This window comes from Sapajus apella, unplaced genomic scaffold, assembly GCF_009761245.1.
Source record: "Sapajus apella isolate SASKATOON/1434 unplaced genomic scaffold, GSC_monkey_1.0 scaffold44, whole genome shotgun sequence".
NCBI classification, from domain to species: domain Eukaryota; kingdom Metazoa; phylum Chordata; class Mammalia; order Primates; family Cebidae; genus Sapajus; species Sapajus apella.
The window spans coordinates 15,451,925-15,463,627 of record NW_022436984.1 but is presented as its reverse complement, the minus strand read 5'-3'; the positions used below and the strand labels follow the sequence as shown (position 1 = coordinate 15,463,627).

The 11,703-nt window shown below is 56.4% G+C and overlaps 1 protein-coding gene across 1 annotated transcript; it reads right to left on the bottom strand.

Annotated features, from left to right (window-relative positions):
• Nucleotides 1-211: 211 nt before the first annotated feature.
• Nucleotides 212-11,280, bottom strand: PKDCC (protein kinase domain containing, cytoplasmic). Its single transcript, XM_032239407.1, has 7 exons — nucleotides 10,466-11,280; nucleotides 5,645-5,767; nucleotides 4,702-4,973; nucleotides 3,943-4,022; nucleotides 3,579-3,686; nucleotides 1,347-1,520; nucleotides 212-1,141 (listed from the first exon to the last, which is right to left on the bottom strand). Exons 1-7 carry the CDS (start codon nucleotides 11,102-11,104, stop codon nucleotides 1,056-1,058), a joined length of 1,482 nt encoding a protein of 493 aa, XP_032095298.1. The 5' UTR covers nucleotides 11,105-11,280; the 3' UTR covers nucleotides 212-1,055.
• Nucleotides 11,281-11,703: the final 423 nt, after the last annotated feature.

The following is an 11,703-nucleotide window of genomic DNA, read 5'->3' as shown; positions in this document are numbered from 1 at the left end:
GAAAGGGGAGTCCCCATGTCTTTTTTGGGGACAAGATGTGGAGGGCCCAGCTGGAGGTGGGCACCATGGATGGGAGCAGGACCTGAAAACACTTCGTGATGACATCAGGGCTTGCTGCTGAGATTTCATTCATCTTCCCCTGTGATGCATCTCCACAAACATAATATACCAAGGACGTAGGACCAAGAAGTCACAACCTAAGAAACTATCACTGGGGAGATTTTGCTGTGAAGCATCATTTTATTAACTGATTTTATTTTATTTTTTTACAAAAATAAACAATTTAACAAACAAGAAGTACAAAAGATTCTGGATATTCAAACTCCAGGAAGGGGGAGAGCCTGGCTTTGGCTGCTTTGCGGCTTTCATTGAAAGCAAATGAGGCAGAAAGGCCCCGGCCCTACCCCACCCCAAGTCCTGGCTCAAACCACAACTGTTCTCCAACCCCAGTCTTGGCTCATGCTGAGGTGTGCACCATTGCCCCTGATCCCTGGGCTGGCCTGGGAGTGCCCCCTGTCGGGAGGTCAGAGACATCCTCCCCAGGTACAGAATCACCAACATCCCAGAGCATCCCCTGCCAAGTCTCCTGTCCAGAGCTAAGCTGAGAGAACACCCGTGGTGGATTGTCCCCATGCAGCCCCCTGCCTGCCGTGGCATGTGCAGCAGCAGCAGCAGCAGCAGCAGGGCTTTAGCTACATTCTCACGCTACTGAACACAGTGATGGGGCTGCCTATGGAACTGTCTCAGGGAAGGGCACAGCCCCCACTGGGGAGACTAGCCTGAGCCTTGCTTGCTGCCCAGAGGGTTGGAGAGGCAGTCACCCCCCATGATTCCTGGCCTGGGAGCCAGCAGTCCCGTAGCTAGGCTGGTAAACTCACATTTTAACATTTGGCATTATTGCACGTTTGTCCTGGTCACATCGGTCTGTCTGGGATGTCAGTTTTGTCTGCAGGGGTTCCCAGGTGACATGCAGAGCTGCTAGTGCAAGTCACTCCCCGCACAAGCAAGCCCAGCCAGTGAGGACAGTCAGCTGGTCAGCCGAGCCCTCAGACAGGTCAGCCAGAGGCCTTCACATAGGTGGTCTTGTTGGGATCAGGGACCACTTGGCTCCATCCAGTCTTGAAAAAGACCAGCTGCCGACCTGGGGGCAGAGGTGAGAGGTAACAGGGCTGGATGTTTCTCTCCCTGGAGGCAGGGCCATTCCCCCTAATTTGACTGCCTTGAAGACACATATACCTCTCTTATCATCTCCACATCCCCTCTGGCTTCCGATGGGGGACCACTATCTGTCAGTCTCCAGAGAGGTCCTGCCATCTCTTTTGGAAGGCCTTTTCCCACTGGCTCACCTGTCCAGGTGGTCTGGTTTGTGACCACAAAGGCTTGGCACTGGGCATGGCTCTCACAGACGTCCACGGCCTCAGCCAGGTTGAACACTGAAAGGAGGCAGCTCCCGTGGTGGTAGGAGGGCCAGCAGCGGTAGTCTTCCTGGGGGATGGTGCTGTCTGGGATGCGCTGGTACTCTGTGGGTTGGGGATGGAGTAAAATGAGAACTCTGTATGCCCAGGGAGACTACCCAGGGATGTGCCACTTTCTGAAAAGGGAAGCAAGACTCATTTCCTAGGTAAAAGCTTAAGTCCAACCCTGCCCCCTAGCATGGAAACGAAGGCATTTACCGCTGTTAAAACTGGGCTGAATACTCAATAAAGACAAAGCACAGGTTTGGTTTTCAGGAGATACATATCTCCCTAATCTAAGGGCAGCTGGTTCAGGCAGTATGAGATAGCAGGCACATGCATGGAGACAGACAGGTATTGATCGACTTACGACCTATGCAACTTACGACCATTCGACTTTACGACCACAATCGCTAGCCACGACTGCTCCGCGTCTGGCAGCGCAAATGTTGCCCAGCTGGGCGTATGACAGGGCGGACCAGCTTCTGGCAGCACTACCATCTCCGAGTGCACCATTTCATCTGTACATATAGCCTACTCAACTTACGACCAAATTGTGTTACGACCACTCTGCCAGTGCCAATTGTGGTCGTAAGTCGAGCACTAGCTGTACAGGGACACACGGAGCCCCAGCTGTCTAGGCTAATTGCTGAGGTCAGGACATTTGACACAGTTACAGCCAGGCTTCTCAAACTTCAACGTGCATGTGAATCACCAAAGACTCTTGTCAAAATGCAGATTCTTTTTTTTTTTTCTTTGATGGGGTCTCTCTCTGTTGCCCAAACTAGAGTACAGTGGCACAATCATAGTTCACTGCAGCCTTGAAATCACGGGCTCAAGGGATCCTCCCATCTCAGCCTCCCAAAGTGCTGGGATTATAGGTGTGAGCCACCATGCCTGGCCAAATGCAGGTTCTGATTCTGTAGGTCTGGGGTGGAACTGAGAACCTGCATTTCTAACCAGCATCCAGTGTGGCCTGCAAAGGGTTCAGAGCAATCCTCATTCACATTTTCTCCTGGCCTTGAGGACAGAAGTTAGCCAAGTTCCACAGACAGGCCTGGGACGGAAGGGAGTCAGGGTCTTTTGAAGTTAAAAAGCATGCAAATGGACTAAAATGCAAAAAATCTATGGCTACAGTGGGGAGGGGGCTGCAGGAAAAATCTGAGATCTCATTATACAGAGAGAGCCTCAGAAACTGAAAATTCACAATCAGTGAGCGGCTCAGCTGCTGGCATCTTGTTTGCTCCTGTCTTTCCCACTGCCTGGAGAGCCCCAGCTTTGGACTGATAATGCAGAAGCCCTGGGCCTCTGGCCACCCCGCCCTCCTGCCTCCTTCTCCTACCAGGGACTAGACCAAAGTCCAGGGCTGACTGTGATTTACAGCCCCATAAACGGCATCCTCAGGGACAGAGCCAGCCATTGTTCACCTCGTTAAACTTTATTTACAGGGCTAACAGGGCTCCTCCACCCCTAAGACTAGCCAGAGCTCCCTGAATATGGAGTCTTCTCACCCCTCAACCCTGGCCAACCCCAGCTAAATCCCAGGGCTTCAGCAGAAGGACCACAGTCTGTTACCAGGGGCTAGAATTCTCCCCCTGCCCTGGGGCTTCTTGGCTGGTTCAGCATGGGCCTCCCCTACTGTCCAGTGCCCTTCAAGCCGCAGGAGGTTAGAGGAAGCAAAGAGAAGCAAACATGCTGTGTTCTAGCTGTGTCATAGGAAGTGCACTAATTGCTTTCACACATTTCACCCGACATTTAATTCCCATAAGAATTTGGTAAGGTGGGTAAAAGTGAACCCAATTCACAGATGAGGAAACGGAGGTTCAAGAAGTAACTCGCTCAAAGTCACAGAGCCAATATATGATAGGGTTTGGAGCCATCCAGAGTAGGGGAGTCAGTGCCCACCCCCAAATTGAAGGCAGGATTATAGTTGCTGTAGCTCAGCTAGAGATGGAACCTCAAATTACTCCACGTCAGCCTCTCCATGACTCTATGTGAGCCCCTAGAGTGGCCTTTGGAGACAAGGGTCCCCAGAGAAAAGGTGAGCCCCTCAGCCTAGTTGGGCAGGGTCACTCACCAGCCACCCTTTTCCCGCTTCCCTGCTGATCAGGTCGGGCCACTCACCAGCACTGCTGCTTGCTGTGAAGTTCTGCAGATACTGCCCGCTCCGGTACAGGTGCAGCACCTTCTCCAGCTGGGCCAGGGTCTCGTCCACCCCCCAGGTGAGCTCTCCTGCAGAGTACAGTGTGGCTAAGATGAGATGCCCAGAGCTCCCACTCCTCCCTGAAGCCAGCAGCCAGTTGCTCCCTCCTCTGCCTCTGGAGCCTGTACCCCAGTGAACAGAGGGCCAGGCAGGGAGGGTGTGCTACAGAATGCCACCTTAGGAAATGATGGTTTCTGGACCCGTGCTGCCCTGAGTTGTTTTTCTCCCCACTTTTGCTGGGGGAGGGGCAGGTGCATGGAAGCAGATGGGCCCTGGAGAGCTCACCTGTGGCATTGACAATGCCGTCCAGTAGAGGCCGCAGCGAAGGCGGGGCACTGTGAGGCAGGAGGTATGTGAAGAAAAACCTACGACAGAGGACACCAGTGGCTCAGGACAGAGGACACCAGTGGCTCAGGGGCCCAGCCTTTAGAGACAGAGGGGTAGAATGCTAACCTGGCCAGGGAGCTGGAACCCTCAGGCCTAGCAACCAGGCAGAATCCCAGGTGCGCCGTGAAGTCTACTCAGTCTTGGGAGAGGGTTCTGCACACATGCTAAGACCACACCTAACTTCATACTAACTGAAACCAGGGGCCTGCTTTCCACTCCTTCCCAGGGCTTGCCCATCCTCCCAGCCTCACATAATTCCCTGCCTGACTCCTGGTGTCAGAGCAGCCCCATGGTTGGGGCCCAGTGAGGAACTTCCCAGAGCACAAGGGCTCAGGTAGGAAGCAGGGGTCGGGGGTGGGGGTGGGGCGGTGGTGCCAGTTTCACCAGCCCTAGGCTCTGAGTCCAACACTATTTTAAGAAGCCTCCAGCTGCCACCCTCTAACCCAGATTCTCCTTGGAGCTGTCTATTTTTAGCCTCCCCATTAGAAGCCTGAATATTCCGTTCTGGGCAGGGTGGAAGCCTTCCCCTGCTCTATGGCTCCACTGGTCAAGGCTGAGTGTTCTGCCCTAGCTGGGCTCCACGTTGGCTCTCTCCCTGCCATGCCCTCCTGGCCCATTCTCCCTCGATGGAGTTCCTGAGTCGGGGGTGGAGGTCACCTGTAGGCATTATAGAGGTTCCGCTTCTCGTTCATGCCCTCGCACCAGCCCTGGGCTGAGCAGGGCAGAGTGAAGTTCCTGGCTGGGAACTCGAGTATGCAGTCAGCACTGGCGGCACACGGCGTCTCCTCCACACGTGCGTCATCCAGGTCCGTCACCTTCAGCTCCCCATCCACCAGCACAAACTGTCGAGGGCGGAAGTCCAGCAGAGTGACGGAGCCCAGTGGGGAGTGGGCCAGGTGGTGGAGGAGGCGGCCCAGGCTCAGGCAGATCTGAGGGGCAGAAAAAAGACTGCTCACTGCATGGCTCCTGGGTGTGGGTCTGTGGGGCTCAAGGACACCCTCCTTTTGGAATCTGGACTTCGCTTGTGGGGGTTGGCACTTCTCTTCTATAGGCCCCAGTGCTTAACAAAGGCCAAGGTCAGTAGCCTTGGGGAGGAGACCAGTGATTTCCTATTAACTCTCGACTAGCCTGACCCTGCAAATAATATGGAGTGGGTGGGTGGGGAACGGCAGCAGCGAGGGTCTGGGGATACTGCGTCTCTTCCCTGAGGTTGCATCCTGAATGTAGTTTTAGTTCAGTGTATGGAAATAGTGGGAAGGTCAAGATGATACCAAGGTCTTTCCTAGTTCTAGGACCTGGCCCTCCTGCAGCCAGGCTGAGTGTGAGTGTGTGTTCCCCTCTTTAGGGTGCCAGCCCCCACAAGCTGGTGTATACATGTGCACGGGGAGGGGTGAGGAGGGCAAGAGCACAGAGTGTCAGGATCCTTTATGTCTTGCTTCTTTTTTGAACCCTTTGACCTGTGGTTGAGTCAGCCTGTGCGCCTTCCTCCCCTCCCTCTCCCTGGGCGGAGGAGGAGTGGAAGCTGCTCTGGAGGGCTGGCCTTCTAAGGGAGAACCTTCCCAGCAAGGAGCCCAGGGCCTGATCCCTCCTCTGTGCTCACTCGGAATCGATCCTCCCAGGAAGTCTGCAGCAGCTGGATCATTTCGACAGGGGCGCCCAGCTCCGTGATAGTGGTCAGGGTGTCTGGGATGTCCTCGCTGTCCTGGAAGCAGTAGCCATAGAGCTGGGGAAAGCCGAGGGCAGGACATTAGGTCACAGGGTGGGGTGGGGACAGGGAAGGGCTGGACTGTCAGGTCCCCCTTTCTCTCCCCCAACGCCATCCCTAGGCCTTTGCTTCAGCTCAGGCCAGAAGAGAATGGCAGCATAGCCTCGGAAGCTTGCCCTCTCTTCCCTGCAGTCAGAGTTCCTATTGACCACATCAGCCCCTCACCCCTTCTGACTCAGGTGAATGGACAGAGCTGGCCACTGTGAGTTAACCACATGCCAGGCACCACGCTAAATTGCTCTATGTGCATAACTCAATTCTTATAATAACCCTAATGGGTGCAGTAGGTGCCATTATTGTCTCCAACTTCAGGTGAGGAAGCTGACTCAGAGAGGTTAAGTTGCCTGTATAAGGTCACATAGCTGATCAGTGCAGGAGCTAAGAAGTGAATTTATGCCACTCAGATTCCACAACCTGTTTTCCTCTTTTTTCTTTTTCTTTCTTTCTTTCTTTTTTTTTTTTTTTTGAGACAGTCTTACTCTGTCGCCCAGGCTGGAGTGCAGTGGCATGATCTTGACTCACTGCAACCTCTGCCTCCTGGGTTGAAGTGATTCTACTGCCTCAGCCTCCCAAGTAGCTGGGATTATAGGCATTTGCCACCATGCCTGGCTAATTTTTGTATTTTTAGTAGAAACAGGGTTTTACCATGTTGGCCAGGCTGGCCTTGAACTCCTGACCTGCCTGCCTCAGCCTCCCAAAGTGCTGGGATTACAGGCATGAGCCACTATGCTCAGCCACAACTTGTTTTTTCTAAGAATGCTGTTTGCTAATACACAAGCCAGCAAACGGTTGGCCATTATCCCTTCTCCTCTCCTCCAATCTGTATCTATCCCTCATCATTTCTACCTTCTGGCAGCTTCAGTTTTCTCTACCTGGATCTTAAGGGAAGAAAAGCAAGTTCTCTCAGATTGGTAACAAGTGTTGATAAGAATAAGGCACCTGAGAGCACATCCTTGGGTGTGTTTTACATATGAGCGACGTGTCAGTGGGGTTGGTAGTGAGTGATGGTTCCTCTTGGAAGATCAGTTCTTTTTCTTTCTTCTTTTTTTTTTTTTGAGATGGAGTATTGCCCAGGCTGGAGTGTAGTGGCACGATCTCAGCTCACTGCAACCTCCACCTCCTGGGTTCAACCTGCCTCAGCCTCCCAAGTAGCTAGGATCACAGGGATGCACCACCACGCCCGCCGAGGTGATTTTTGTATTTTTAGTAGAGATGGAGTTTCTCCATGTTGGTCAGGCTGGTCTTGAGCTCCTGACCTCGTGATCCACCCCTCTTGGCCTCCCAAAGTACTGGGATTACAGGCGTGAGCCATCCAGCCTGGTAGAAGGATAAGTTCTTTTGGGGTTATGGTCACAGGGAGCTGTCTACTGTATATCATCTGGGGAGAAGCTCTGTACTGCCCAGGGACTTCTGGGAAGTACAGCCTGACTGTCACTCCCACCTAAACAGCATCCACAGGTTTCCCCCTGGCTCTTCTGACACACTCCACAGCAGCTAGGGGCTTGTACAGTGCTCATAACAACCAGCACCCTGTGGGGTAGAAATGCAAAGACCGAGCTGTCCAGGCCCGACTAGAGGGAGAGGGGAGCTATGTGGTGGAGGGATAGGGATGCTGAGCCCAAGGCCTGGATATCTCTGTGCACTGTCACCCTCATGCCATAACTCACACCCTCCCCAGAGCCACTCCAGGGAGTGCCCCCTCAGTTCCCATCATCCTGTTGGCATGGGGAAAGGCCTCACTCTTGGGCTGTGACTTGGGGGGCTGGGGCAGCTTCAGGCACCCTCTTTTTTCTCTCTCCATCCCCTCCCCATCAATCCACGTAGGCCCCAGACCCTGGTGGGGTGGGGGGAAGGTAAGGGGGACAGCCCTGGGGCCTGGTTCTCATTTTCTTGCCCAGAGTCTGAGCCTTTGTGGGAAACTTCTGAAGGTTATTAAACACCCGGAGGTCGTTAAATGCGCTGTTAACGAGGTATTAATCAACACCCCTCAGGAAAAAATAAAAAGACACCATTAACCCCCCCCCAGGAAGCATGAGGCTGAACATTTCAGTCATATCTTTTGTTCAGCTGGGAGAAGAAATATACTCTAGCAGGGTCAGAATCTGGGCCCAGGCAGGCCTGGGGGCCCCAGGATGACAGGGAGAGGTGGGGAGAGGTTGAGGGGAGGGAGACCCTTGTGCCCTTTGGCCCTAGGGTATAGAGGAGCCAGTCACGTGAGGGAGTGTGTGTGCGCGTGTGTCAGGGGCAGGATGGGGAGGGGTCAAAGAAGATGGATAGAAAGATCTCGCCCAGGCAGTCCCCATGACAAGAAAAAGCCCTGGGAGGTGCCGCGGGGCCTGCTAGCCTGGGCATTTTCTATTAGAAGCCACAGCACCAACTTTGGGCTGCTCAGAGAGGGAGGGTGTTGGGCCTGCACGACCAGGAACTCTAGAAATGTTCTCTGGCTCCTCCCCAGTTCAGCAAACAGTCAAACGGTTTTGAAATTTTAAATGATTCAGAGGAATTAAAGCTGCATTATTTTGAGTTCCCTGTACACCTGCCCTGAAGGTGTAGGGAGGCAGGGAGATTCCCTTGTCGGCTTCCCTGCCAGCAAAGACGGCTGCTGAGGAAGCCAGAGGGACCCCAGCCTGGCGGTCACAAGATGAATGGGGGAGACCCACCCTCAAAGCAGCCCCTAAACTCACACTTAAAAGGCCCCCTTTTCACTTTTCCTGGGTAGAAAGGACCTGCGACCCTCTCTCCCTTAGCAACCTTTGTCCCCTGGTGCCACTAACTCTCCTTTAGGACTCTGCAATAGAGTCACACAGCCAATCCCAGATAACCCTGGGCTTGGTTTGGTAAGGAAAGGGTGAAAACTATTCTGTTGGAATTTTTTCTTTGGTGCCTTCAGAATTAGGCTGGGGCCCTGACATTTCAGAGGAGGACCATCCTGTGATATATCTGATATATTTCAGAGGAGGACCATCCTGTGGGGCGTTAGCTGAACTCTGGTCAGGAAGTTTGGGTGGGGAGAGTGAGGGAGATGTTTCTTAAGAGGTAGGAAAGCACATCAAACATCAAACCCTTCCGAAGGAGGGGGGTCTTGAGTCAAGTAACTAAGACTTTATGTCCTGCTAAGTCACTCAAGACCTCTTCACCCCCTCAGGATCTGGCTGACACCCTAGAGTTTCCAAAAAGTTCCCAAGAGTCCCTGGGAAGCACAGAGTACAAGATCCTCCCAGTCAGAATGGCCACGTAACCAGGGGCTCACTCCCTGAAGCTGCAGACACAGTGTGAACTGGGCAGGCTTCACCACACGCCACTGCTGGTTCTGCCGAGCTCCTGAGGCCAGTGCAGGGCCCAGGGCCTGGTCACAAGTGTCTGACCAGGGTTGGGGAATACAAGGTGGGGGGCAGAGTGAGGGGAGACTGGGAGCCAACAGGAGCTTAAATAGCTTTTGGGCCAATCTCTCCTATTCTACGATGTCCACCCATCTCTCCAGGGCTGGGGTACCATCTCACTCCTGAGGAAAGGAGAGAAGGACTCCTGGGTTTCCAGTCATTTCTGCTGGGTGCAGAAAGGTTAGTTTGAGTGGGCTGGGAGGTGGAAGGTGTGTGCAAGATTTATCCTCTGGAGAGGCTGCACACACCCCATGTTCACCAAGAGTGGTCAGGATTCCCCTCTCAGTTTACTTAGACATGTGCAAAAGCCACAGTCTGTCTGATCTTAGGATGGAGGGAGACCTGACAGAGAGGACTTAGAGTGTGCTAGGGTGGTGCTGGGATGGTGAGAGGCTCACTTTAAGTCTAGCTTGGAGGGGACAAGGTGGGGGTTTCACCTCTCTCTCCTGTGTGTCTCCAGTGAACAGCTGAGGCAGAGTCCCGTGGAGTAGGAACCTGGGCATTTGGCCTTCTCAACCTTCCAGCCTCTTGGCTATATACACTCAGACAGTGTGACGTTTAGACCCTTAGGCTGCCAGTCTGTCCACTGAGCTGAGACCTTGAGGCTTCTCTAGGGGCTCAAGGACCCCTTTTAAGGCCTGGGGAACCCTCGGTTCACTTCTGGAAAGGGCTGCGCTCCCTTTTTTTAGCCTGCTCCCCAGCCCCCTTCAGTGTCTTCTGGGGGGCGCTGGAGGTGTGTGTGGGGGGGGCAGGGAGACTCTCTGGGAGTCAAGCCTGACACATGGTCTCTTTCCAGCCCTTCCCAACCCCATTGCTGTCCCGTCTCATTTTCAAAGTCACTGGAAGTTGAGAGAAGTTTCATCAAGAAGGGGGACATTACCACACAGTTGGAATTCTGACTCAAGTGTCTTGGCTTAGGGTCATTTTGGTTGGGGTAATATCCCTGGTGTTCAACATCCCAACTCCAGCCTGGAGGAGAAAGTTCTGTCTTAATGGACTGCCCCACACCCTGAGTTTTGGGAGCCTCCGTCCTGGCCTGTCTTGAAGGGATGTGTCAATGCCGAGAAACCCAGGAGTTCTTTGGTAAAGGGACGCCCACCCAGGGGTGAGAAGCAGGGTGGTGCAGTGGGAAGCGCCATGGTTCGGTTTCTGCATCTAGCTTAGCCTGGGCATACTCACTGGCACTCCAGATCAAGGGGTTCTCTTCCAGCCAGAGTGACAAGGGCTTGGGCACTCCCAGCCAACACCGTCACCCCCGAGTCCCCCACCCTCGTACCTGCAGCACGTTGGGGTGCCGCAGCCGCTCCAGCAGCACCATCTCCTTAAGCAGCTTGTGGGCCGCCAGCCGATAGCAGCCCCTCCGTACCCCGAACTCGCGCACGCAGCTGCCCAGATCGTGGCCGCTGAAGTCCACCGCCTTGAGCGCCACCGCGGCGCCGCCAGGCAGGCGGACCCGGTACACGGCCTTGGTGTAGCCTGAGCCCACGTACTGAGCGCCGGACACATTGCGAAGCGCGGCGCAGCCCAGGCGCTGGCCCGGGCCGGGGGAGCCTGGGCCGGGAGCCGGGGGCCAGCCCGGGGCGCCGTCGGGCAGGGGCCGGGCCCAAGGGGACCGGGGGCGCTGCAGGCCCGGCCCGCCCGGAGCCAGGTCCATCAGGCGCCGCCGCTCCGGCCGGCCCGCCCCGGGCCCGGGCCCCCCGCGGGAATAGCGCTGCACCTCCTCGTAGCGCGCCCGGATCTGCCGGGCCAGCTCCCCGCGACCCCCGCGACGGCCCGGGCCCGGGGCCGGCGAAGGCTCAGGGGACTGGCCTGGCCGCGGAGGCTCCGAGCCCGGAGCGAAGAGCACGTTGAGGACGGAGCCCAGCAGGAAGGAGGCGCAGAAACCCGCGGCCACTGCCGCCCGCCGGCGCCGCATCGCTCCCCTCCCCCCGGCCGGCCGGCCCCGCGCGGCTCCCGGGCCCCGGCCCCGGGCAGCTCAGGCTCCCAGGCGGCTCTGCTCTGCGCCCCGCCGGCCCCCTGCCCAGCCCGCGCGCATGGTCCCGGCGGCCCCGACCCCGGCCCCTCGCGGGCGACACATCGGCCTGACACTTGCCTCCCTGCCGCCCTGCCCCCGCCGCTTATAAGGCCCAGAGCCGCCTCCGCCCCCGCCCCTCCGCCTCCGCCTCCGCCTCCGCCTCCCGGCTCCCGGCCCGAGCCCGTCCTCGGCGCCGCCCCCTCCGGCCGCCCGGCCCGGCCTTCCCCGCTGACTGACAGCGGGACCTCCTCCCGCGGCCGTCCGGGCCTGGGAAGCGGCGCGGAGGCGGCTCCGGCCCTGCCCAGCCCGCGGCCCCCAGAGCTCCGGCTGGGGAGCGGGGGAGGGGGCGGCGGCGGCCGGAGGCGAGCTGGGGCTCGGCGCCCAACGCGAGGGCGGATAACGGGTCCGGGGCGGCGGGATAACGGGACCGGGAGGTGGATAACGGAGCCGGCCGGGAAGCGTGGGGGGAAGATAAAGGGGCGAGGCCGGCGGGTAACGGG